Source organism: Pezoporus occidentalis, unplaced genomic scaffold (assembly GCF_034315485.1).
Source record: "Pezoporus occidentalis ecotype Australia unplaced genomic scaffold, CSIRO_AGI_Poc_V1 ctg54, whole genome shotgun sequence".
Lineage (NCBI taxonomy): Eukaryota > Metazoa > Chordata > Aves > Psittaciformes > Psittacidae > Pezoporus > Pezoporus occidentalis.
In genome coordinates, this window is record NW_026915877.1 from 761,803 (window position 1) to 788,781 (window position 26,979).

Here is a 26,979-nt window from a genome sequence, read left to right on the forward strand (position 1 = left end):
CTCTAATAATTGATCTCTAATTGTCACATCTAAAGGTTATATATTGCCTTTCCTCATGATTGTGTCCTCCTAATGCCTTATAACTCGGATCCAGCTATTATCAACATTCATTAATTCGTCTTGAAAATGCTGTGAACTTTCCAAGTTGAAATAGTGCTTTATGAAACCAAGGTTTAGTTTTATATTAGTTTTGAGCGTCTTGAGAAAATCACACCCAGAGATGTCTCAAACATGTTGTGCAATTATTCAATTCTAAATTATTTTAGAATTTATGTATAAACTATTTAAGGATGTTGGACAGGAGCGGTGTAGGAGGATAACCTAATTAAAAATAATAGCACAAGTGTTTTTTGTTATGGCAAGTAAACAGATAGTGGATTTGCATTTAACTGTGTGATAAGTAGTAAATGCATTTATGCAAAAATTACAAAATTCTAGAATTTAGGTTATGGTGAAGTGTTCATGATGATATAAAAACTCTGTGTAGTTACAGAGGAATTTTACTTGGATCTCTAACAAACTGGGACAGCTAAACATATTTGATTAATTGCTTACCTAGTTGAGAGATGAGGCTTCTCCATAGCGTAAGTTGTTAGCTCATTTCTGACATATGATGATTTTTGACCTTTTTCTAATTTGGTAAGACAAACCCTTTTAACCTGTTGCTTGGCAGGCTTCCTTTTATATAGCTTAAAGAAAATTGGCAAAATTTCTTTGGTTTTCCTACTAGACATTAAATTATGTGCCCCAAAAGTTAGTGTGTGCCTGGTGCTTTACAGCAGCATTACAGCATCACAGCATCAAAGGCTTGTGATTACCTAGCATATTTTCTGCATAATTTGATTTTAGAAGTTGCATAGGGCATGTGCACAAGCACAGATTTTTACAAATATGTCTAATTAGTACTATTTGAAAATGGTTTTACTTCATTTGCTCCTGAATTTTTAAGTCTAATTTCATTGAAGTGGAATATTTATTCATGTGCTGCTTTCCCCAGTCTTGGCTTAATTGTTTCCAGTCTGTACAGCATGGCTGTCTGGAGATGTTTATTACTGAGTAAATGTATTCTGGAAGGAGAGAGCCTGGCTAAATCGCTAGAAAGAAAAATTCTACTATCTGACCTTATCAAGACATGATCCAGAAGGTTCTTATTTTTCATTTTGACTGTGGACCATTACCAAGGAAAAAAACAATCCAAAGAAGTTAACTAGTGTCTATCACAACAGTCATTGGTGCTGGGGGGGGGAAAAAAAAAGCGCTGTCAAAAGCTTATAATCCATTCTGCAGAACTGCAGAAAAAGTGTTACATATCCTGTGATGATACAAAGCTCTTCTCTTCTGGGTTTGGAAAACACAAATCTATTCCATGCAAATGCACTTGGTATTTAGGGAACCTTTTAATATACTTTAATTATACGATAACACAGAAGGAGAGTATAGCATCAAAGTATTCAATAATATGTTTTGAGTGATCTTTAGCATCTCTCCTGAGCATTTATGACTTGCTAGAGGGAAATGCACTTTTCAAAGATCATGCGCAGTCCCTATGGAGACCTGTAACCTTCCTCAGAGCAATTCACCACAAACTGATAGGTCTAATCACAGCACAAGTGAGACAGTACATTTAAAATGCTCTGAAAACTCTCTGAGAATACTAATAGGAGCCCTGAGACTGCTGAGTCACTGCCTGCAAAAGGGGATTCAAGCAGAGGGTTATTTAGGGATTATAGATATTGATAGGAAGTTGGGTATTGGCAAAACTTCATTTAGAGCTTGGCTAGATAGTGTCTGATATGCTGCATAATCAATTTATTAGCAAATCAAGCAAAGATAAAATCTGCAGCTAGGGAGGGCTGGGAGGTTTAAATCTGGGGCCAGGGAGGGAGTGAGTGTATGGATGTCAAAAGGCTCCTCTGAGTGGCACAGGGGGTTGTATTAGTTCTAGAAAGAGTTTGGTACTTATCTGTAGATCCTTCAGAACCTGCAGGGTTTGTGAATAAAGGGCAATGTTTTCTCCTCACCTCTGTCCCCTTGCAAGAGCAATGTTGTGCCTCGGTGGCCTTAATGCAGGAGCTTGTTGGTTTTCTTGTGTTATTTGGTGTTATAGTATTTTCCAGGAATTTCAGCTTTGCCAAAAAGATCTACTGCTGTTTGAATGTGTGCTGTTAAACACCCACTGATAGAAAACTGCAAAATAAGTTTCTTATCGCAGAACATGTGTGAATATATCCCCTGCCTAAGTAACTGCTGACTTTTAATGGTGGCCTCCCTCAGGTGTCACGCACCAGTTTGCTGCCTGTCATGATCCTTTATGTAATATTGCTTCCTCTACTGCTTCAAGGCCATACAGAACAGTAGCATACTATTTAAATCAGTCACCGCATGTCATTGCAGTTTCAGCTTTTAGAGAGTCTGGATCCACATGGTGCTTCTCATTAATATTTATTTATTTATTTATTTATGTAAATACATGTTTAGTAAAAGCTTAGCTTGTTATTTTCTGACCTGTCTTTTCTTCTTTCTTCTCTCCCTGAATCTTGCTCCAGATGGTAATTGCTGCAGGAGCTTAAAAATAAAAATGAAAGTGTGAAGTGCATTCACTTTTATGGAGCTGCAAACAGGTGGCAAAGGAAGGAGGGAAAATGCACTGGGGTGGTTTATCTACCTCAGTTCAGTTAATGTCCTCAGCTATCAGTCAACCTGAAGTGGTATGAAGTGCATCAGAAAAGACATGGTACACAAATATTTAAGAGAAATGAAAGTTCAGGTATTACAGAGAGCTTCTCAATAAAGTTTTGTTATTGTTATCTCATTGCATCTGGCCTGTCACTGATTTCCTCTTTCTCAGAAACTCTGACCACAGGCAGGAAATGTGCTACAAGTAGATGAAGAAATTGAAAATTCTCTTGTACTGTGAGAGTCTGGGTACACAGGAGGTCATTTGGCAGGTGAGGGCCTGTAGATGAAACAGTGGCTATATAGAAAGAGGCTGTATCTGATATACAAGCACCTTTACCTGTGTTTGAGAGGACAATGAAGAAAGAGTAACTGGGACATTTGCTGGAAATCTATCTCCAAAGCACTCACGTTTATTTTTAAGAAGATTGTGCAAAGCATAGCAAGTAGATGCCATGAGAAAAGTGGGTGCCAGGTTCCCCATTTTGCTTTTACCCTTGGCTGTCATCCTACTGCTCCCTTGGGAAGGGACAGACACATGGCCCTCCTGTCCCTGTGTTTGGTAAAAACAGCTTAAAATCTTCTCAGTGTCCAAAGCAAACATTAAGACCAAATATTTGACAAGAGTTAAAAAAAAGAAAAAAAACTCTTATCCCTTAAAAACCTTAACGGTGATAAACCATTCCTTATAGAAAGAGGCTTTTAAAACATATGTGTATGTGCATGTGGCCTGGAAATGCTGGTGAGAGCATCAGAAGTACAGTCATCTTTTATTAGTAGCTGCTAACTTGGAGAGATACAAGGAAATTTCATCTATTCAAAATATGTTCTTTTGCTATTGCAGCTACCATGGAGTTATCAAAGCTGAGGGGAGTTACGGTTGTTTTTCTTTACATGAAAATCACTTAACTCTGGATCACTTTAATCTCTTGCCATTGAAAGTGCTCTGGGCTAGCAGGGACAAGGCAAGCTTTCATGACTGATGAACCATGTGTCCTGGCATCCCCCCTGGCATGGAGTAGCTTGCTTTAGGGCACCGTTGGTTTTTTGTTGTTGTCACATATCTTGAGAAGAAGGCATGTGTTTTATAAAATTTATTTATTACAAGCTTTATTGGTGTTCCTGTGGAAAAGCTCACACAGTTTCTTTCAGTCAGGGGACAATGCTTCCATGACAAGGGCTCAAACGTGCTTCAGTGAGCCTGGAGCTGGCAGTGACGAATGCTAGGCGGGTATCATAATGTTTAGGGTGAAGGATGAGATAAAGCAGTATCAGCATGCTTGTGGATGTGTCTGGCAGTTAGTCGCTTAACATGGTTAAGCACCTTGTCTGAATGAGCCAGGGAAACTGCTGGTATGAGAAATGTGTTTGCTTGTCCAACCCTTAATTCTTTCTTTGTTCCATGTACCCCATACAACCCTTGCTTCCAGACACATGGAGTTCATCTTCCCAAAAATCTGCAAATCTTTTTTCAATTTTATTTTCATTTCATTTTCTTTCTTTTTTTTTTTTTTTTCCTCTAAAATGTCTTGTCAAATATCACTGCCTCTCCATCACTCACCTAACAGCTCCTTTGAGAGGGTGATGGCAGGGCTGCCCTATACTGAGCTTCATGCCTTCTCTCAGCCTCATCAGCCAGTGCGGGCTGGGACTAGGGCTGTCTCTTGTGGCCTTACCTCCTTATACACTGGTCTCCCTGTGGCTTGCAGTACCTCCTCCTCCCTTACCAGGCCTCTGGTTGCTTCACAGCATCACGGGAAAAAAAATGCAGACCTCTAGATTAGTTCTGCAGCTAAATAAAAGTCCCAAGAAGAAATGTTTTCTGATTTTTGAGCCTTGAATTTAAGGGCAACGGTCTTTTTCTTTGTTTTTCTTTCATTCCATCTGAAGAGTTAGGAAGAATAGGTGGGAAGAAGGGGGTCAATATTCCTACTCTCATGAAAGTCTATAAACATGTGGCCTTTGCAAGCTAGCTGCTTTCCTGCCACCATTGACAATCAGAGGTAAAATTCAGGAAAATGCAGTGGGAAAATTTTCACTCTATTGTTTGTATAATTTTATTTCCACAGGCAAAACAAAAAGTTGCAGTGCATTTTGTCTTGGATTGACCTAAATAGCCAATTAAACAAGAAATAAATACTCTTTTGGGATTAGTTAGACACTGAATCCCTCTTGCCTCAGTAGCTGAAGTGCCTCAACCTCCTGCTTCTCTTTCTTAGCCCGAATTCCTTGTGATACAGTTTCCTGAGCAGCAGTCCTGCTGTCTTGCTGGTGGAGTGAACACAAGAAGTTAGTGGGAAGTACAAAAAATCATCTGACAGTGCAAAACAGGGTAACAATACTCCAAGAACTGATGGATAGAGGTTAGCTTTATTTTGTGTCAATATTAAGTGCTCTGTGTGATTGTTGTGTTGTTTTCTAGCAAAGATGAAAAGTTACAGCTCAAGAGTGTAAAATATATTGGTGCTTACTTAAAATGGAAATGCAGATAATAAACAAGCATTACTGCTGGGTTCTGTGCATGCAGGACGCCAGGATATAGTTGTATCTCAAAATTACATTTTTAGTCCACGACTCTGACAACTTTGCCCCCATAGTTCTCTATTTCTCCTCATGTGTTGTTTTTTTTTTCTGTTTCCCTGGCCATCACCCCCCCCCCCCCAACTTCAGAGGCTGAGTAGAACAAAACTATTTGTGCTGCTTCCAGATGATTGCATTCTAGCTATGTGTAGGAATGGGTGTCATTCAAGTTTGAATTGAGGGGATTGGGCTAACACGACTGGTTTGTGATAATGTGTAGAAAGAGTAAAGAGAGATATCAGCTTTGTTCTTTAATTTCTCCTCTAATTTTTTTGTTTTCCACCCTGGTGAATACATGTTCTTTGTAAGTTCCTACCACTGTCATGCAGCTGTGAACATTGCTAACTTCTATCTGTTACGCTATTGATCTGCTCCTCCACTAAAGTGAAAGATTTTGGTTTAAAACCATTTTCATTATAAATATGTGTGTATTCTTGTACCTGTATGGGAGAAGAGTGCTTTCTTAATTTAATCAGAGCTTTAAATTTTACCCTGGTGTCAAAGGTGGGGGTGGGTGGGTGGGTGGGATCCAAAAACAACAGTAACAAAACCTGCAATACATATATACATCTGGTTTTTGGTTAACTCTCCGAGGTCGTATGTTTGGTTGCTGTGTGGGTCAAAGTCTGGAGTAGCGGGCACATGACTGTTTCTTCATGCAACGCTAAGTATTTGCGCAAGAATTTCATCATCCTCTTTCAGGACAGCTACCAACTGCTGGGTAATGTGCTTTCACTGTGGAGGGGAAAACTGAGTTTTGTATGTAAAATTACTTTTAACACCATAGCACTTATTGACATGAAGGTCAATGTGTGCCTAAATTACTCTAAGTAACTGAGTTTATTATAATTCCTGTCTGTCACATTCCCTTGCTGCAGATGTGACACTGTGCTATGTAACTTATTTAATTATACAGTTGTGTGTCTGTTGTTGGGTAAGCTATGAATGTTTAGATTTTCTTTCTCTGCAATTCTGTAATTTAAACAAATTCACTGAAGTGTATTTAACCTGAAGTAATCTAGAATGTTCACTGCTTTGGGCTATGCTTTGTAGGAACTTTCTTCTGCAAAATTGTGCCCATGAAAGAAATTTTGTCTTTGTGAAGATGGGAAGGAGAATCAGCCCTCGTGTGCTGTGCATTTCTGTGGTTTTCCTTTGGTTTTTAAAGCAACTCCAATTCAGAGTGTTATTAGTGCTTTCAGTGGGTAGATTTTGACAGCATGGACCTGTACTGCAAACTTGTATGCTTACACATGTGCACACCACCAGTTTTCCTTCCAAAGAGTTCATTTGGACACTAACCTGAAAATATCAAAGGTTTGTCGGCTGAGCTGCATTTAGCAACCTGTTAAACAACTGTTGGAGGGCAAAAAGTGCAGGACGTTGGACATTTGCTCTGAGGATATTGATACAGCTTTTTAGTCAGGGATTCATTATCATCACTATTCTGGCTAGAAAGACTGTAAGTAACATCTTGGAATATTTAAAGAAAATGTTAAAGGGGGGGCAAGGGGACTTCACAGTTTTCTCAGTTTTGTTTTTTTTTTTTTTAACAGACATCAATATACAGTTATAGACAGAGGGGTAGATTTATAGAAATGTAGTAAGTGGATCTAAAAGTAGGACAAATTATCAGTCTTATAATTAAGCCTAATGGACCTTCTTGTGTAACTTTGGTAAGATGGCTTGCTAATATTCACACCTGTTTTTCTGTTCAGTCAGTAAATTATGCATAAAGGACAAAACAGGATATTTGTCACTTGTGTCTGACTAATGCTCACCTATTGTCTTTTATAGTTTTAAAATGGGAGATGAAGCAGTGAGGCTGGTATCTGCCCATAAAATATTCAGCAATGACTGTTTCCTTAATTTAAATTGCATGTGGTCTTTCTGAAAACGAAAGATTGCCAACAGACATTGGTGAATTCTTTACATTGTATCAGTATGCCGAACAGGAAAATTCTCTGTAAGAGTTAAAAGAGCAAAGTAAAACAGAAAAAAGCTGACTTCGTCATCTATATTATATCACAAAGTGTAATAAAGTTTCAAGGAAAGGAAGAAAAAAACCACCTGAATGCTTTTTTTTTTTTTTTTAGAGTGAGTGGTGAAGGCAAGTCATTTCACTTAAAATTGTGACTATTTCTACTCTAAGTTGTCTAAAAAAAATCCTGATAAGGAGTAGTGTTTATTTGATGCCCCAGGGCAGCCTTAGCTGCAGGGATCATGAGATGGTCAAGTTCGAGATCCTCAGGACAGTGAGAAGAGCACACAGCAAACTCGCTGCCCTGGACTTAAAGAGAGCAGACTTTGGCCTCTTCAGGAACCTTCTCAGTAAGGTTCCATGGGATATAGCCCTGGAGGGCAGGGCTGATGGCCGATATTCAAGGATTACCTGCTCCAAGCTCAGGAGTTTTTCATCCCAACAAGAAGGAAATGGGGTAAGGCCAGGAGACCTTCATGGATGGATAAGGAGCAGCTGAGGAATCTCAGAAGGAAAAATGAAGCTTATAGAAAGTGGAAGTGAGGACAGGTGGCCTGGGAAGAATAACAGGGATGTTGTCCAGGAAGCTAGGGATCAGGTCAGGAAAGCTAAGGCCCAGTTAGAATTGAGTCTGGCCAGGGACTTCAAAGATATCAGCAATTATCAGGAAAGGCTTCTATAGGTATGTTTCTCACAAAAAACAGATTAGAAATAGCATGGGCCCTCTCTGGAAGGAAATGGGAGAACTGGCTACCCTGGATTTGGAGAAGGCTGAGGTTCTCAATGAATTCTTTGCCTCAGTCTTCAGAGGTAAGTGCTCTAGCCAAGCCCCTCAAGACTTGGAAGGCAGATGCAGGGACTATGAGACTAAGACCTGAGGTTCACTGTAGGAGATGTTCAGGTGCAAGAACCTAAGAACCTGAATGCACAAGTCCAGGGGATCTGATGAAATCCATCTGCAGGTCCTGAGGGAGCTGGTGAATGAAACTGCTAAGCCACTGTCCATCATATTTGAAAACTCGTGGCAGTCAGATGAAGTTCTTGACAACTGGAAAAAGGGAAATATAACCCCCATTTTCAAGAAGGGGAAAATGGAAGACCCAGGGAACTACAGACCAGTCAGCCTTACCTCTGTGAGACTACACTTCTGGTGTCCTCAGCATAAGAAGGACATGGAACTGTTGGAACAACTCCAGAGGAGGGCCACGAGGATGATCAGGGGGATGATAAGGGCCGCGAGGATGATAAGCACCTCCTATATGAAGACAGGCTGAGAAAATTGGGGCTGCTCAGCCTGGAGAATAGAAGGCTGCATGGAGACCTCATAGCAGCCTTCCAGTACCTGAAGGGGGCCTACAAGGATACCAGAGGTTCTCTTTATCAGGGACTGTAGCAATAGGACAAGGGGAAATGGGTTTAAACTTAAACAAGGGAAGTTCGGGTTAGATATAAGGAAGGAGTTCTTTACTGTGAGGGTGGTGAGGCAGTGGAACAGACTGTCCAAAGAAGTGGTAAATGCTCCATCCCTGGCAGTGTTCAGGGCCAGGTTGGGAAGAGCCTTGGGTGACATGGCCCAGTGGGAGGCATCCCTGCCTTTGGCAGGGGTGTTGTAACTAGATGCTCTTAAGGTCCTTTCCAACCCTAACCCTAAGCACTCTATAATTCTATGATTCTCAAGGTGGGAATTACATTTTAGACTGATGGGTCTGAATTTTAATTTGAAGAGGATACAGAATATAGCTTTTGGCTAAATGAAGATAATTGGATAGAATAAAGGTGTGCTGTTCTTATACAAATGTATTTCCTCTACATGTAGAAACCAACAAATGTCTCATGAACTACTGTAAAATTATCTCATGGGACTCTCTTCTTCAGCAATTAAAAATCCAACAAAGTCAGAAAAAAAAAAAAATCTAAAAACCCAAGCAATTTCAGTATTCCCTCTCTGTGAAGCCTAATTCCCATTCGAAGGCAAAAATATTTTCTTATTCTGGTCTCAGAATTGGATCTCTGGGATTTCATTCCTCAATAGGATTTTGATTGATTTTATTTTAGTAGTTTTATCTTATTTCATAATGTTTGTATTAAATCAGATACCTCTGAGCACTTAATCATTTTTGGCTTCTAGATTTTTGTATTTGTTATTATATTTGCTGTCAAAATTTAATATAAATAAGAATCACAGTAAATGTAAGTCATTGATCAGATGCAGCAAACTACAGCAATGACAGGGAACCAAAAGCCTGACCCAGAAGGTTTTGTCTATAATAGAGACACCTACTGACTTCACTGGGGTTTGGGTCAGGCCTCAAATGGAAACAGAACCCATCTATGCTTGCCAGACAGGTCAGTGGATGACCTGGAATATGACAGTCATAAATCCACTGTAATAACTTTGTGTCATTACTGAAAAATTGTGAATAGTAAGACAAATATTAGGATGCTGTGCTCTGTTCACATGGTGTAAGCAGAGAATCTACTGACCAGATGAGATTGATCTGGTGTACAGAACCAAACTGTCCTTCAAGCACCCTTATACCCCACCTCCTGATCATAAATTACAGGGGAATTAGCTGGCATTGCCTGTGTGGACCCCAGGAGATAAACATTAGAGGATCCCAAGCCTTCCTCATAGGCTGTGTACAGGAGACAACATGAGTGATAGGAGTATCAGCACTGCCTGGTCTCTCTCTTAGGGACTAGGGGAAGTGAGCATCACTGAACAAATATTCCTAACTCAAGTGAGCTATATGCTTAGAGAGGTTAAAGGATGACTCCTCTTACTTCAGGATGACTCCTTGTATTTCAGGAGCTATGTCACTGGGGAGCAAAAAAAGACATTAGCTCAGGTGGGAAGGGTTTTCTGCCTATATAGAAAAGACTGCACAGACTACTGTGTGGTCCTTTTATCTGGAAGAAGACAGCGAGACTTGAATTCCAGCCCCTTCTCCAAGGATTGATGCCATAATTTTCGTTAAATTTTCATTATTAAAAATAGAGGACTATATCTTGATTGTGTGAGTATGTAGTGGACAAGCTTTAATCAGAATGCCCATGCTAGTATTGTAAATCAAAGAAATAAGGCCTTGGAAACAAAAAGTAGTTTTACTTTCCAAGTTCCTATTTCAAGATTTCTTGAAAAGAAACCCTGATTTACTTATTAAGCTCATGGGTTCTTAAAATTGGTAATTTGAAGAAGTGAAACTGAAGTTATCTTACAGTGTCTTTACATTATAACCATGTGCCTGTATCAGTGATGGCTGTAGTGTCCATGACCCTAGCATGTGTTGATTCCAGCCAGCTCAGGCACTTTAGCATCACACCCAACTGCTTGTCTGGGTGCAGCCCTCTGCCTCTTAGAAACCTTGAAAAGCACTCTGAGAAACAAGATGTTAAGATATCTTTTTTCAAGTATTTTTTGCAGTTTTATTTTCCTTTTTACCAGCTAAGGGATGATTAGGATGAATGAGTGGGAATGATAAATTTGGTGACAATAAGAAGGTGTGAAAAACCTGTGTGGAGACAGCACAAAAATAGAATATCTCCAGTAACTCCCAGGAAAGGTGAACATTAGCTAAATGAAAACTGTGGTCTTAAAGAGCTCAACTGGCTTTTTTGTTTGTTTGTTTTTATTTTTTTTTTAACTCTGCTAGTGGGAAAGGAAAAACTGCTACTGTGTAAGATACTGAGTTTGCAGAGGAAAAAGAAAACGTTCTTATCGTAAACTAAATGATAAAAAACTGAACCAGGTAACTAGCACCATGCTGGCTGTTTGGCTAAACAGGTTTGGTTCAATTGATACTAATGAGGATGTGCTTGCTAAGGCTTTATATTTCAATGCCAACTGTTGTCCTTCCATTATGTATCAGTGAAGCTCTCCTAGGTGGTCTTGAGAGGTTGGCATAAAAATTTTGATTAAAAAACTCTAATCTGCATTTATGGATTCATTGTGAAATAATTAAGACAAATGTATCATAAAGGTTTTACAACAAACAAACAAACAAACAAAGCAAACGGAATATGCCATCACACTCATTCTAAGAATCCCTCTTCTACAAAAAAAAAACAAGCTAGGTTAAGTGACAATGAATGTAATGCTCAGTTGGCTACAACCCACATAATTGTCCGTGTTCTATCCATAGCTTCCTGGATAACTATCTGTAGTATACTCCTGTCTTTAAGAAAAGATAGCTGGTACTTACGGAGGTTATGTACTTAAAAGTTTTCTTTCTCAAGCAGAGGGAAAAAGCCATATTCTCTGGTGGCTCTGAGCTGCATATTATGTGCTAATCTGCCCTATTTCGGCCTATATGATAACATTTTTCTATTGTACCAAAACTCTTGGGGATGTTTGAAAGGCAGGGATTGTTGTCTAACTATACAGTTTCCTAAACTGGGCCAACCAACGAGCACCTCAATGAACCCCTTCCTTCTGCAACAGGACGCAGCAGGCAGCACTGGCAAAGTTTTGCCCTGAAGTGCAGAGCACATGTCATAAATTTTCTTTGCCAATATATTTGTAAAGTCAAGTGCACCAGTGCTATCTTGAACATCATGGTGTATGTCTCTGAGCATTACAGGTACATAACTCCATTTCATATCAAGATCAATGAGCTTGTAAATTTTGCAGTTAGTTTTGGATATCCTCTTAGAACCTATGATCTGTCATGTGTGCAGCTTGACTTCTTCCCCAAGACAAACAGCTAAAGCACCAGGATATTTGGTATAGCTAGAAGGAAATATTAATTAAAGGTTCTGGTCTTGAAATCTACATTTGTAGTGATGTCTCTGTCTGTCATGTGTATCCTGCCCTTGTACCTGAGCACGGCTGTACACAAATACATCCTCCTATTTTTTAAGGCAGAAAAGTTGGAAGAGGCTGAACGTTACACAGCCTGGAAACACCTTCAGTGTAGTTTGCACCTGCTATTTTCAGGAGCAGAGACTGCAAAAACAATAATACTGTCTCTGGCTTTGAGATCTCAAAATTGTGAATGACATTTTAGTGCTTGTAACTGCTGTCGGTCTGGTGGGAGAACTCAGAAGCTGCTGATATAGCTTATAAGGGGAAGAGCATTGTGTCTACAAAAAAAAAAAAAAGGTGTTTGGGGGTTACAGCAATATGTTGCTTTGGTAATACTTGAATTGATCAGTTTTACCATTATTCAAATACTTCCCTTTTTAAAAGCTTTAAATCAAGTAAATTTTGGTCTTGAACAATGTGGCCTTAGTGGCTGTTTATCAGCCACTTGTGAATATGCATACTGCAGAAGCTAAACTGTGGCATTTTTCATTTTAAGGTGAAATTGAATGACCTGAAAATGGATTCATCTTCTCCTGTGTTACCAGCAACCATTTTAGAACAAACTGCCTTGCGGCTAGGATGCAGTCCTGCAGACAAGAAACTTGCTTTTCACTTAGATGAAGAAGATGAGTTAAAGCATCTTCGTGAATGTTTCTGTATCCCAAAAGTCAAGGATCTGCCTCCAAGTGAGAATTATAATTAGAAAGGAAGTGGGGGGAAAGGGTGGGGTTTCACATCTTTAGCATGTGTTTATCACAAATCTTTGGAAATCATTGTCACTTATGAGATAATTGGGCAATTGCAGTCATATCTGAGCACAGTATGTCCCTGGTGTTGCTAAATCAATCCATCAACTTATTCTAGCACCAAAAGCTTTATGCTCTCATTTCCTTCCTGAATAAAATGCGAGGATATGGTACTTACATGGTGCTTATGCTGTCAGTCAGCTGCTTTGAACAATATGGTGGCTGATTGAAAATTATAGGCAGAAGCATTTCTATTTAATGGTTTGAAATGGCAATGTTGCTTACAATAGTTCAGAGCAGTTGCTTCCTTCATATAATATAGTTTGGTGTTATCTACCTACTTATATTTTTTAAGTTAATGAAAGAGATGATACATATATTAACATTTATGCCTTATTGCTGATTTTTGTCCTGAGGCCAAATAGAAGACTGGGCCTCAGAACGAATAACTGATCTGAGCAAATAATTCATAATAAACCCTTTTATTTGAAGATCTTTCCCACTTTCCTCATGATTGCCTGCAAGTAGATAACTGCACATTTATTCAATGTAGCCATGCAAAGTGATTCTTGAATTTTTTTTCTGCTTTATTCCTTATCTGTCAGTTGTTTCAAGGAGCCTGTTTCATGCCTGGGTGTGTTATGCGGGCAGGAGGGGTGCATGGGATGGCTGGCATTATGGGAGGGAAGCGTTTGCTTTGGTTTAGCATCCCCAGCCCAGCAAAAGTACAGAAAGTTTCCATGGGTTTTTTTTTGTATCTGGTGCTGCTGTGTCTGGCCAAAACCATGCAGGGAAACCCAGTGGGAGCACCCACCTACGGAGCCGGCATGGCTATTCTCCTGCTTTCCAAGTCTTGTCTGGGTTTACTTTCAGGTCATGTGTCAAATACATGGGGAGCAAAAGCTATGTGATACCTCTGTGACAGTTTTTAATTATTTCCTTTCAACCTCCATTATTGTTTTTCAATTTCTATAATATTTAGATCCAAAGACTGATGATGTTTTGTAGGGGGTTTTTTGTTTGCTTGTTTGTTTGTTTTTCCCTACAGTTGCTATAATGGTTAGTGTGGAGAATATGGGTATGTAAGTTTCAGTGAAGGTAAACAGTCTACAAAGTAGTACCAGTCAAACAGCATGCAGAACCTACCATTCCTGTGTTCCCAAAATGAGGGGGTTTATTCCTCCTCATTTTCCCCTGTCTTTCTTTTCTGTGCTTTGGCTCATCAGGAGCAGCTTCCCTGCTGAAAAACATCAGGAGGGTAAATATATACGTATTTACATTGTGTCTATACCATAGAGACAGATCTCCTATGACATTTATCTGAGCACAGGAGCTAGACAACATGCTTCTGAAGATAAATGTCATTACAGATATTAGCCATCAAATATTCTTTATATATTTACATAAAACATTACAATAAGTTTTTAAAATGTGGCCTTACAAGCAGCAGACAAGAATATCCATAGGAAAGAACTGTAAGATGGTGTACATAAAAATATTTAGAAAGTCATCATAAGAGTTTAATTTCGTTATTAACTTACAAACTGTCACAGCTGTTTATTTATTGTATCAATCAAGTGGAAACCACGAGCAGACTAACTCCGTGGCAAATCTTTGAGGTTTTTCTGTGCAAGCATGAGGGACAAGGCTCAGGTGACAAAATAAGAAAAGATGACAGTAGAAGATTTAGAGAAATGTTTGGATCTCCTCTCTCTTCTCCAAGCTGACAACAAAGTCTTTTTAATATTCTCTCATACATTGAAGGACGGAGGTAAGAATGACTGGATGATGGCAGTTGGGCACCAAATCACCAATCTGATTAAGGCTATGGCTTGTGCTTTGTCAGCTTGTAAATGAATAGAGCATCATTTGTATTTCTTGGGAATAAAAAGATACCCCGGTGTGGAAGTGTTGAGCTATATTTCCCTGAAGAGATAGTTAAAGGAAGTGGTTACCTGTATAAATCTGACTTCTTGTTTGGAGGGCTTGAGATGGGGTATAGGAAGTTGTGACAGAAGTGGTCTTTTATCCTTCAGCAAAGGATAGGACATGCATATGTATAAGCAGATTTAGTTCTTCCTTTCTGGATAGTAAAGACATTGATTTTTTTCCTTTTTTTTTTTTTTGACTGAATATTTCTGAAAATAAACTTGCTTTTTCTAGAAATCGTAGAAATACCTCTTTAGTGTAGACAAATGGGTATAATCAGTATGCACAACAATGTATGCCATTAGATTTGACCAGTTTGCGCAAATCTGAGTAGGTGTGAAAATAATGTATAATGTATTTAATCTTAATGTAAATTATTGTTAATTTTTTGTTTTTTGTTTTTTTTTTTTTTTTAATTCAGGCTACTCTAAGGACATATTTCAATAATTATCTCCTGTTTGTTTTACACTAGTCTTTATTTCATGAGTTGTGCTTATTTCCTATTTGACCTGCAATTTATATTGAAATATTCAATCACAGCTCCTCCAAAAAAAAAAAAGGGTCAATACTGTAAGAAGTAAGGGTAAAGTAATTTGGGGAAAGACAAGTGCTAGTCTTTATACAACAAATATGTTACTGTAAAGAATATCACAGTGACCAGGGAAATGTTGGAGCACAAAAATGTGCTGGTCAGGAGAAGCTGTGAAATGACAAAAATGCTGCTAAAAACAAGCCTAGTTTGGAAAGCAGCAGTGGTCCAAAATGAGTCTTTTAACAATGTTAGAAAGAGGAAATTAAACTTTATTTCATGAAAAAGAGTACAGCCCTATATAGAGTTGATAATGTGAAAAAAGCATATCCAATGTAGCAGGCATATAAGCAGAAAAATACACTTTATCAAAGTTGCAGTACTGTATCTCTCCAACAGTGATCCTGTGGAGAGGACTGGTGCAAGAAAAGATAACTTTTTTATAATTCCTTACTTGTTTTAATGCTTAATTGGAGCAAAAAGAGTATTTGTGAGATTAAGCTCCAAATACTTGAGCCAAGACCCTTCTGTCTGTTCCCAATGAGATAGTTTTATTGTGTTTTTTCATAGAAGAACTGCTAATAGAACCGATCTAGGAACATGAATAATATTTATGCCTCTCTGTTTTCATTCATATTAGAATAGAAATGAAAAACAGACATAGCATCTGTAAAACAGATTAGGTTGAAATTGCTCTCTGACTTATGCTTTTTAAAAGCTTCAAAATCTTTAATTAAGAAATTACCCAAGTTGTCTATACTTCTGGAAAAAGTGTTTCTGGTGAAGTTCAGTAAGTTGGCAATTGTTAATGCAAAAGATAGTAAGAAATCTTTTCCAAGCATCCATTTTATTTTTCTGCAGTCCTAACATAAAATTTTCAGACATAAATGCAACCTTATATTCATTTCTAGCATATATCTTAACATGTACATTAATTTGCTCTTTCTTCTGAGGTATATCAATTATATTTACAGAAAATATTACTGTTAGCTTTTGGGGTATTGTAAGCATAGGTATAGATGAATGCAAATTAATTGCTGCTTCTAGTAGGTCATCATCACTTGTCCCTCCAAGAATCTCTAACATGAGAAATAATAGAAAAAGACAATGTTTGTATTGATAGATGATGCCATGGGGTAATTAGATTGTTCAGAATCTCACTAGGGCTAGTATTTATGAATTTCTAAGGCCTTGCTTTTCTCCTAATCATTGAAAGGATTTGTCAACATAGATTTCCTCCTCCTCCTCAGGTAATGATGATGACATGAAGTGCAGCCCACAATATATGCTGACAAGACAAGAACTTCTGATATTGCCTTGAAATATTCTGTGCAATGACTACATTTTTCTAAATAGTGATTTAATCACGCAGGGAGAACTTACGTGAAAGACACAGATTTACCTTTTATGCAAATTATTAAATTGCATAAATTAATGCAATTTATTTAAAAATGCATATTATTAAATGCAAAATTCAAGTAATTTCACAACCCAGTGTAGGAATGCAATGATGATGGAAGAAAAGTGTTCAGGAAAATGCTCCTTATTCATTCACCGTTTGTTACAGACCTGACAAAATCAGTGCCAGAGGCTGCTTCTCAAGCAGCCCCAGGAGACCTGGGGATTTGATGCTGCCTGAACTCAGGTTAGCTCCAGAACAGGTGCAAGTGGACTCAGCCGAAAACTGCAGAAGGATGAGGGGAATAATTTCTTGCAAATTGCCCAGTTGTCCTCCTCCTTAAATCCTTTTGCAGGGTCACCTGAGTGGTCTCTATGGAGGAAGGTCAGGATGTGGCACTTCAGTTCACATGAGGACCATGAAGTCCCAGGGACACGTGGAGTGGGTAGAACTCTGGGTGGTGGCACACGTGTGCATGTGGACACGTGCTGTCCCTCCTGTGCTCACACCCCTGTGTGTGTTATTTCTGTGATTTCCCTCCACAGCCGATCTGGGCCTGGTGAATGGAGAGGAAAGCTGCATATACTTTGCTGGGAATTCTCTTGGGCTCCAGCCAAGACAAGTGAAAACTTACTTGGATGAAGAACTGGACAAGTGGGCTCGAATGTGAGTACACCATGGAATATGAGAGGTACTAACCCATGCTTCAAATGAGCACTTCTTTTTATTTTGGGATCTGCCTTGGAAATGTGTGAATAGAAGAATAGTGTGTTAAAACCACTACAGCCCAGCAGTAAAACATGTTCGGTGTTTCCCTAGCACTATTTATGTCTCCTTGTAAAGGTATGAGCCATAAAACAGACAAAGAGAAACTTCCAGCTGCTATAACCTGTGCTGCGCATAAATGCTCTGCTTTGGCTCATCTGGGGGACTTGCACAGATTAACCATCCCCATCCAATTGCTACATGTGCTTATACACAAGATACAAACTCATTTGGTTGCTGCTGCTTGCTAATGAATATGATTCAGTTTCAGACCCCATGATTTTCTAATTAGTATTTTTAACTGCATGTGATTCACTCTGCAGGCCTTGCGATGGGCAGTCCATTGGTATAGCACCTCACGCAGGTGGTGTTACTACCAGTGCTGGCAGGTTTTTGGCTCCTCTTAAACGGGGTCTCTACCTGACAACTTCATTTTATTTAGAAAGCAAGCCTGTCTTCTCAGTAACATCCTGGAGAGGAACTGAGTGGTTTGCAACAAGCTCTGCCAAACAGACACGATGTAAGAGAGACAGGAGGACAAAGGAGAGAAAACTTTCAGCATTGCAGGAAAGGGGCATAGGCATCATAGGAAGTGGGAAGCTTTTAATATACAGGGAGGAAAAAAAAGTGTGTGTTTTTTGGTGGTTTTTTTTTTTAAATTATTATTATACTTGGTTTCCCTAGAGTTTGTGCTTTGAGGTGCCCAGTACCTGCTTGAGCACCTGGTGCAGGGATGAGTAAAGAAAAAGATAAATAAAAACCATGGAGCTGAAGATGGGAAAGGAAAATGACATCCAGATGAATGAGTGAGCTGGGAGAGAGACAAACACTTTCATAGGGTACATTATATGTGTGAAACAGATGCGGTTTCATGGTGAGAGAGCAGAGGAAATATGGGAAGGCAGAAGAGGGAAAAACTAATTCTGCTAACTAGGCAGCCTTGTTTCAGTAGAAATGGTCTAGATGAGGGCTTCACAATGTAAATATGAATGCTCTGTAGCTGCTCTTTCACATATAATATATGAACACTGTGGGTTAATAAAAATAGTTCACTGTTTCCTGTTTTTTACTTGTATTCTTATAAGTGAGACAGTTGAGAATGAATATGAACTTTGGGAAGTAATTGTTCTTCCTGGTTATTCATTCAGCATGGTGCTGCAGTTTGTCCAGTCTTTTGAAAAAATTGCAATCCTGCCCATTCCTGTCTGGTTAACCTACTTTAGTAAGGAAACAGGTGAGCTCTTTCAAAAGGTGAAAGTCAGTGCTCTTAGCTGTTAATGATGCAGTTGGAGTGCAAACATATTTCAGCTCCTTCATTCCACCTTTTCACTGGTTCACTTCCATTCTTGTGTTTGTCTTTGCTACAGGAAAGGATTTTTTTTTTTTTTTTCTCAGTGATTAAAAAAAAAAACAAAAGAAAAAGGTAGGCATCGTATTTCTCCAGAAGATCAAAAGTGCCTCCAGTAGCTGTATCTAAGGGGGAAGTATGGCTGAACATGACTTCAAGCCATCAGAAAAGAGGAAGCAAATATAGAAACGTTGTTTGATAAAAAATACAGCTTGGCCCCAAACACCTTACCTAGAATAAATCAGGCAGTTTAAAAACAAACAAAACCCCTAACCAAACAGACTCAAAACACAAGACAAACAGAAATTGAAATAAAAAACCCCCTGGAACAAATATTCAGCTAGTTGCAGGTGCATCTAATCAACTGAGAAAGTCAGGGTAAAGTCAAGCCTAATTTGAGCAGAGCAAGATAGGATGCTGGGGACTCCAAAGGAACAGGTGTTTGGAGATGTAGAAATGAGTACTTTTATTCCAGGTACCAAGAACAGCTTAGCAAAATCTAGTCTAAGGTAGTAGCTGTTATCAGCAGAAGCATGTTCAATGGCTCATGTGTTGGCAGTGTGGAATTTACTGCCTGTGGTTTAGATAAATAAGTAGTGAAAGTCTAAGAAATTGCATGCAAATGAGGTGCATCCTTCAAGTCAGCAATGATAGAGATTCTGGCTTTCTTATAAATTGGTTTATTGCATTTTCTGGTTTTTGTGTCTTGGGACTCATCCGAAATAGCTACTAGTCTATTTAAGCAGTTTTTGCTGCTTCTAATTAATGGTGAGAGTGAAAAAGAAGAATATGCAGTAGCTGTGGTCAAGGGCAGGGAAGCTTGTAGATTCAGCTCTGTGTAGTGATGGCAATTAATTAGGGAAAGGCCTGGAGAGAAAAAGGCCTTCTCATGCATTTCTTTTATTCCCTCTTACAATTCACTACTGCCCCTTCTACCTGGGCCCAGCTTTAAATGGTGGACTATAGCTTTCTTCTCTTACATCATCGTCCTCACATATATTTTCTGGTTTGGTATTCTTAATCCTTTTCTTTTTTTTTTTCTTTTTTTTCTTTTTTTTTTTAGATCTAAAAGACCAAAGTTCAAGTGACTTGCTTGGGTGGAGAAAGGCCTATAGGTGCTTTGCAGTGTCCTGTTTTGCCTTTCCCCCACCAGAATTGTTTAATGTATTTTATAGAATCATTATTGCATGCAAACATACTTGCTTCAGTGGGCAATGTATCTTACATTGAATAACTCATTAAAGTGGACTATTAAACAGAAGGGAGTCTGTCATAGCTGGTTGTTATGCCCTTGTGAGGGGCTATTGGGGTGATTGTGGAGTGGAGAACCTGCTGTGTGGAAACCTTGAGGATTAGAGTTGTTTAGCTGAGCAAAAATAAGACTGAAAGGAAAAATGATCTCTGTCAATGTGTTAAGGGGTAAACCTTCTGGGGGGGAGGGAAGGAGCCACTTATGTGAAATAACATGCTGGCACAATAAGTATAAACTAGGAATTAATAAATTGAGGCTAGAACAAAATATTTATATATATGCTTTTAAGCACTGAAGCAATCTGGCTACAAGCTTCTGATGTGAACACGGTAGACAAAACCTTCAAGTCTGTGGAAGGCTTTATAATAACATCTGAGGCAACAAAGACTGTTTTCACAGAGTTGAAAGTCATCTTTGGTTCTATCTGCTGAATTAATCCTGCAAGATATAACAGCCCTGCAAACAGGAGTGCAGCTGGTGGGGCTTGGTTATGTTCTGTTTGACAAGCCCACTTCTGCCATTCTGCAGAAGTCATCTCTGCATTGTACCTTTCATCAGGCTGTATGTCAGAGCTGTAAATGCCTGGTTTAATACCCTGAGATTTTTAGGTTTGCCTTCTATCTACTGCTTCAAAAAGTTCTTTTTTCTTTGGATATTATCTTCCTTTCTTTTTTCTGTTTCTTTGCTTGAAACCATGGTCAAACTTTAAAAGTCTGTGTTGGCTTATTAAATACCTTGCCTCAGTTTTGGCAAAGAAGCAAGAATAAAATTTCCACTTGAACAAGATTTGGATGAGCACAGAAGATTTCTGAAGCTGGCAATTAATTTAAATCCCTTTTCTCACCACCTTTGAAACTTTGGGATCATATCAGAAAATGTGTTTCTAGCTCCCCTAGCGAGCTTTAAATCAACAGTGAGTAAAATGTGGCATTGTGATTCCTTGCCAAACTGAAAAAAAAAAAAAAAGTAGTAACCGACTATAAATTAATTTGGAAAGTGAAAAACTGTGACAGTAGCTTAATAAACAGTTCTGTTTGTATGAAGTTTTATGATTTGATGGGCCACATTTTGTATTCATTAATTTGGGTACCTTGATTCAAATCTCTCTTGCTACCTAGGGTGCAGTAGAAACAAAGTGAGACATAGGCTGTCTGTGTCTGAGGGGAATGCCAGAAGTGCTGCAGTTGTGTCCTTAAAGATTATTACCCCCATTGCCTACCAGAGCTGAGAGAGGGGTGGCATAATATACAGAGATATAAATTCTCTGAGGCAGAGAATAGAATTTTACAACCTAAGTGTAATATGATGTATTGTGCCGTCAGCAAAGTCTACAGAGTTTCATGTGATTAAAATAAAAAAAGTGTCCAAGAATATGCCTTTAACTACCATTTTAGCTGCAATAATTTTTGTCTCTTGGAATGTATATTGGCCATCAAGAGGGAAGCAGGCTGTAAGCTGTGTTATAATAATAATATGAATATGAATGACAATAAATGCTGGCTCTTCCTTCTTTCAATATACTTAAATTTGCATGTTTTCTTCTTAAAATAAGATATTCTCATAGCCAATGTATCATATCTGTTTTCACAATAACTTGGAAATTCGTTATGAAATTTTGTTAATTCTGTGTGCTGGTAGAATGAGCTTTCATTAGTAAATTCCCATTAGAAGGACACTAATGGCTATAAAATCAGAGAATGTTAATGAAAGATAATCCCATAGGTAGTTAGGGCTTCTTTTTCCCATCTTATTATGTTTGGTATCCTCTTTCAGAAATACAGATCCCTTTGGGCTGGCAACCACAGAAAATCTTTGTGGGTTTTTTTATTTTTTTTATTTTTTAATTTAACAGTCTGTATTATCCCAAGTCCCTTGATCACTATATTACAGTTAAGAATAAGAAGGGAAATTAGCAATAAATGTCTTGCTGTTTGTGAAATATATATGACTGTCTTTAGGGAGCACAGCTGTGTTATAGCTTATAAAAGGGAGGAACTTTTATCACTAATCCTGCCCCTTACCACGTTTTCTCTCCTACCCACCTACTGCCTTTATTCCTCATCTGTGTAATGTTCTTGTAAATGAGTGCTATTTCATACTGCCCGCTTTCTGCTATCAAAGTCTCATCAGAGAGCAATTCTAAAACAGGGAGAAACAGTCAGCTAGTGTACCGTGACCTTATCCATATTAGGGTTTGGCATCCTCCTTGTCATCTGTATGGTGCTGGACTTGTTGAACATAGGGTCATCTGTATGGTGCTGGACTTTTTGAACATAGGGAAGTTATTTTATCTGTAAGAGCTGTTCAGTTGTACCTGTGCCCTTCTTCAGCTGCTGACCTAAACTAATGGTATTTTGCAAGGATGAGAGGTATGAAGTGGTTAAGACAAATTGTGCTTTTTGGAGCAGTTCCTCTGTTCTTTAGGACTAGGACTGCTGTTCTTTTGGAAATATCCCTAGGAGGTGTGAATTAGACCCTAGTCAGTCAGAAAGGGTCTGACTATGAAATATTCAGGTAATTTGTGAGGGAGACAGAATGAAATGCTACCTGGGAGAGGAAAGTACAAGGTGGATAGGGAAAACTAATATTTTAAATGTGTCTCATACACCCTCCTTTCTCATGTCTTAATCTGCCAGATGTCCTCTAATGATTTTGAGTGAACATTGTGGGCCTATTCTTCTTTAGAAGATTTATTATTAGTTTGGTTTTCTTTTTTTTTCCCTTTTTTTTTTTTAGGAGGAGAAGTTTTGTTTGTTTGTTTGTTTGTTTTTTTCTCTTATCACAGCTCTTAGAGCTTCTTATTTGCTCTCTACCCAGTTTTCTACTGGTTTTGACCCTGTTTTGAAACTGCTTCATATTTGGTTTGCCTCAACCCGCATGCAGCCTGGTATTTCTGACTCCACTAGTACCCTGTGGTGCTCAGCAAATACGAAAATCATCCAGTGTGAGATGGGAGCCCAGAGCAATGTTCCCCTGGATTAGCAGCATTATTACTTTTCTCAGTCTGCCTTCATTTGCATTTAAATCTGTATGCTTCATCCTGCATGTTCAAGCATCTTTACAACTTTTGATTTATATATGCATGATGGCTATCTTAGGAGTTTACTTCTCTGTCACAGTTGAAGCAAAAATTAGTTCAGAGCACTTAATCCAGAACCACATGCACATATCTGTCATTTTGGAGTAGTGATGTATTCAGGTTTAAGGTGACTCTGTGATTCACTGTAGACAGGAACAGTTTGCAGAATTAAGTTTTTAAACGCTCTCTGTCAAACTCAAAAGCTTTATGGACACTTAGATCTAGAACAGTTTGGCAGGGAGAAGATAAGCAATAAGGCTTAGCAAGCAGCTCTGTTTGGGCAGGTACTTCCCCTGCATATGCATTAAGTACCTGCTGGTTTATGCAGAAGGGTGAGTTCAGACAGGAGATTCAGGAGGACAGAAATTGTTTCTGACAAGAAATACCTCCATCTGGAGTAAGGCAGTATTCCAGCCTACCATTCTCTGTATGATACAATGTTCAGGTAGAAATGCAGGTGGGGAAACTGCAGGGTGATCTTTGCTCTCTGTGGTTTATATGAGCTGGAGTTAGCAGGGTGCCGTCCTGCACTGGTCACCACCATGTCCTCTCCTGGTATGACCATTCTCGAAGTAATCTTGTACTCGCACAGCAACTTCAAGGGGACTTGTGAAAAAGTTATCATCTTTAATTTTGGTGGATTTCTAGAGGAATTCTTTGGGCAAAAATAGTTTTCAAGCAGCCAAAAACCTGTCAGAAACCAACAAATTAATTACATTTCCTGTGATCTTTAGTGGCAAGATGAAAGTGCTGTGCTCAGCTTAGGTGAGTCTCCTCCTCCTCCCTCCTCCAAAGGTAGGGTCTCCAAATCAGGTGCGTTTCTTAGAACTGATCCACAGCATGTTTTCATCATTTGCCTCTTCCTTTTCAGAGGTGTTCATGGTCATTTCAATGGTCAGCGCCCATGGGTTTTGGCAGATGAGTGCATCCTGGACCTGATGGCTGAACTGGTTGGTAGGTGTGAACTGCTGGAGAAACTCTCTCTGGACAAGGAAACCAATTTGGGTTCTTTTCAGACTGAAAGTCCTGAAACTCTGTAACCAGAAATTAGTTCCTTGCATTCCGTTGTTTTAAAGTAGTTTTCCTAAGTGCCTTGTGCATGGAGTAACACTTTACTTTAAGACTGCAAGCAATTTAAGAGATGAAAGTTTGCGATAATATATGAGCATATGCAATATCATAAAACTAAATGCAGCAAAGGGGTTTTTGGAGCATCATAAACCACTTTGTCTACGCATGAAGCCCTCTTCAAGGGCACTTGGCGCTATAGATTCTCAGTCACTCTTCTAAAAGTGAACCAATGAACTTTCACCTTTGAAAAATTATTTATATCTAGACAATCTCTGCTTTTCCTCCTTTCCCCACTGCTAAATCCAGCCTCATAATGGGAGCTGCTTATGTCAATGAAGCAGATAATTGGGGCAGAACCTGCTATTTGTAAGTACTTATTACTGTGCTCTACCCCTTGAGGAGTCTGCAGTGCTGCAGGACCTTGTCAGTAAATGCTTCTGGTTATTCTAGAGACTGAGAAGGAGCCCTGGAGACTTCTGTTGAATTCACCAGTCATAGAAGCAGTTGTGTGAGTCTGAATGCAAATTTCCTCCGTCACCTCTTACTCAAACCTGTGTGTAGTTGCTGAAATAATCTTTCACTGTAATTTCCTTCAGAGCTGTTGCTGAGAGAATGGGGAAGAGAAATGATCTTGGCAGGGTGTCTCTCAGACTCTTTTTCTCCCCAACACTTAGAGCTCTTGTCAAGGCTAGGTTAGTAGATTATAGTGAGATTTGGCCAGTATTTCAATTTAGCTGTTGAAGGCAACTGTCTATACTGACTGTCAGAACTGAATTATCATGTGTTCATTTGTGCCATCGCTAAGGAAAAATATTAGTGTTAAGTTGACCTACTGTACATGGGATATTGTCTCATAATTTCTCTTTCAACTATAGGCAAGTGTTTAGTGACAAAGTTATGGTTTTTCTCCTTCAAGAGAAGCAAATGGGATCTGTACAACTGGAAACAGAGATGTTAAGGAATGTTTTATGACAACTTTATAAATAAAGTCACTTCCTGACTTCTTCATGAAATTTCCAAATAGCTAAAATACGGGACATTATTGTTGGAGCAGAATAAATATAAGAAAATATTGTTGTAGTGGGTCTATCCATAACGTCAGCACTAAGATATCACAAATATGAGCATGGCTACACCAGGCATCACTAGACAAGTGGTGCACAAAACAATTGCTCACCAGTCACTGTTCTATGCTTAGCCCATCTCCGAGCAGCAATTGGCAGCTCCCGGCCAACTCCCTTCACTTTCTATGCCGAGTGTGGCATACTGTGGTACGGAATACCCCTTTGGCTAGTTTGGGTCAGGTGTCCTGGCTGAGCTTCCTCCAGGCTTCCTGTGCCCCTCCTCACTGTCACAGTATGGGACACTGAAAAGTCCTTGATTAGGGTAAGATCTACTCAACAGCAACTAAAACATTGGTGTGTTATCAACATTATCCTCATACTAAATCCAAACCACAGACTGTACCAGCTACTAGGAAGAAAATTATCTCAGCCAAAACCAGGATGCTTTTCTCGCTTTCATTACACTCAAGGGCATGCTCAGTACTTTCATCCATTAACACAGAACATAAAAATGTGAGAATCTAAAAAGATAGAGGGTGTTGAAATGCTGAATGCAGGTGATTTAAGGATTTCTCTAGTTTGACCAATCTTTCCTGGCAAGTGGATGTTCTTGTTCTGGTAGGGTGTAACTGGTAAGCTGTGAGCAGATGGGGAAATGTAACTTGTCATGCAACCAGCCTGGTGCATAGTAAAGCCTTTTGAAATTGAAACCTTGAATTTAATTAAATGGAGGTCTGAGAATTTCTCTTATGTCTTAATAGAATGGAAAAGTAGTCACACTAACACTACATACATTCAAGCACCTAAATTAGTAAAGTAACAAGGTAAAACCACCGATGCTTTTTACATAACCAGGAGAGAAAGCCAAGATAACCTGAAGGGCAGCTTGAAGTACCTGAGTTATCATCCTTCTCTGCAACACCTGTGAATGTTTGCCTCTGCAAAATGTGGGCCCCCATGAACTCCCCACAGGATGTTGGGGCAGGATAAACACTGACCTTCTGCAGGTGCTGGGGTCGGTTTAGCCTTAGCTTTAGGTTAAGAGTCACTGCAGAAAGCAGAGTCAGGTTGGACCTCTTTTGCCTTAGCCACCTGTCTTGTAGAGGATGTCAGCTCAGTGTGTATTATAATATTTCTTTAACTAAAAGGCATATAGGCATATTCTGGATGTAAGGAGAAGGAAATGAGAGCTTTGCTTAAACTTCATCAAATTGCTTGTCAGTCTCCTTATTTTTCTTTTCTTTTCCAAATTCTGTTGATACTGGTGCTTTTTTTTTTTTTTTAAATCACAATGGCCAGACTGCACTGACCTTATTATAATTTTGTTTATTTTAAATGAATATTTTAAAGTTCTTATAAAAATTATGGCTGAGGTCACCCTACCATTAACCTAATTTGCTTTTAAAATTTTTTACTGGGAAATGTTTCATAGCCTCATTGCTTTCCTGAAAAGTAAAGGGTGTGTCATCATTATTGGTTTGAATTTTATTCTCCAGGATTTTGGGAGCTTTGTTTAATTGAACTATAAAATATGGTTTGGATTTAAATCTGGCCCTCAGATTTGCATTCCAACAGGGTTCTATTTGCATAATATTCTCTTTTTTTTTTTTTTTTTTTCAGGAGTTAGATGAATGATTCTTAGTATGCAAATGAATTAATATTTCCCAAATAATGGATACATTGTAATAAATTCTGAATTTTAAAATTGTAGGGAATAGTGAAAAGGCTAAGAGAAGAAATGCAGGAAAGATATTAT

General features: G+C 38.8%; 1 protein-coding gene across 3 annotated transcripts in view; it reads left to right on the forward strand.

Moving 5' to 3' along the window:
* Positions 1-6,555: 6,555 nt before the first annotated feature.
* Positions 6,556-26,979, forward strand: part of KYNU (kynureninase) — a 57,720-nt gene continuing 37,296 nt past the window's right edge. The window contains exons 1-4 of one of the 3 annotated variants that reach the window (XM_062637721.1): positions 6,556-6,718; positions 12,538-12,727; positions 17,190-17,310; positions 23,960-24,042. In XM_062637721.1, coding sequence (XP_062493705.1) covers positions 12,559-12,727; positions 17,190-17,310; positions 23,960-24,042 — 373 coding nt within the window. In that variant the 5' untranslated portion in view covers positions 6,556-6,718; positions 12,538-12,558. Of the gene's footprint in view, positions 6,719-6,836; positions 6,860-12,537; positions 12,728-17,189; positions 17,311-23,959; positions 24,043-26,979 lie in introns of those variants that run through there. The other 2 variants (XM_062637719.1, XM_062637720.1) reach the window with 2 other exon arrangements.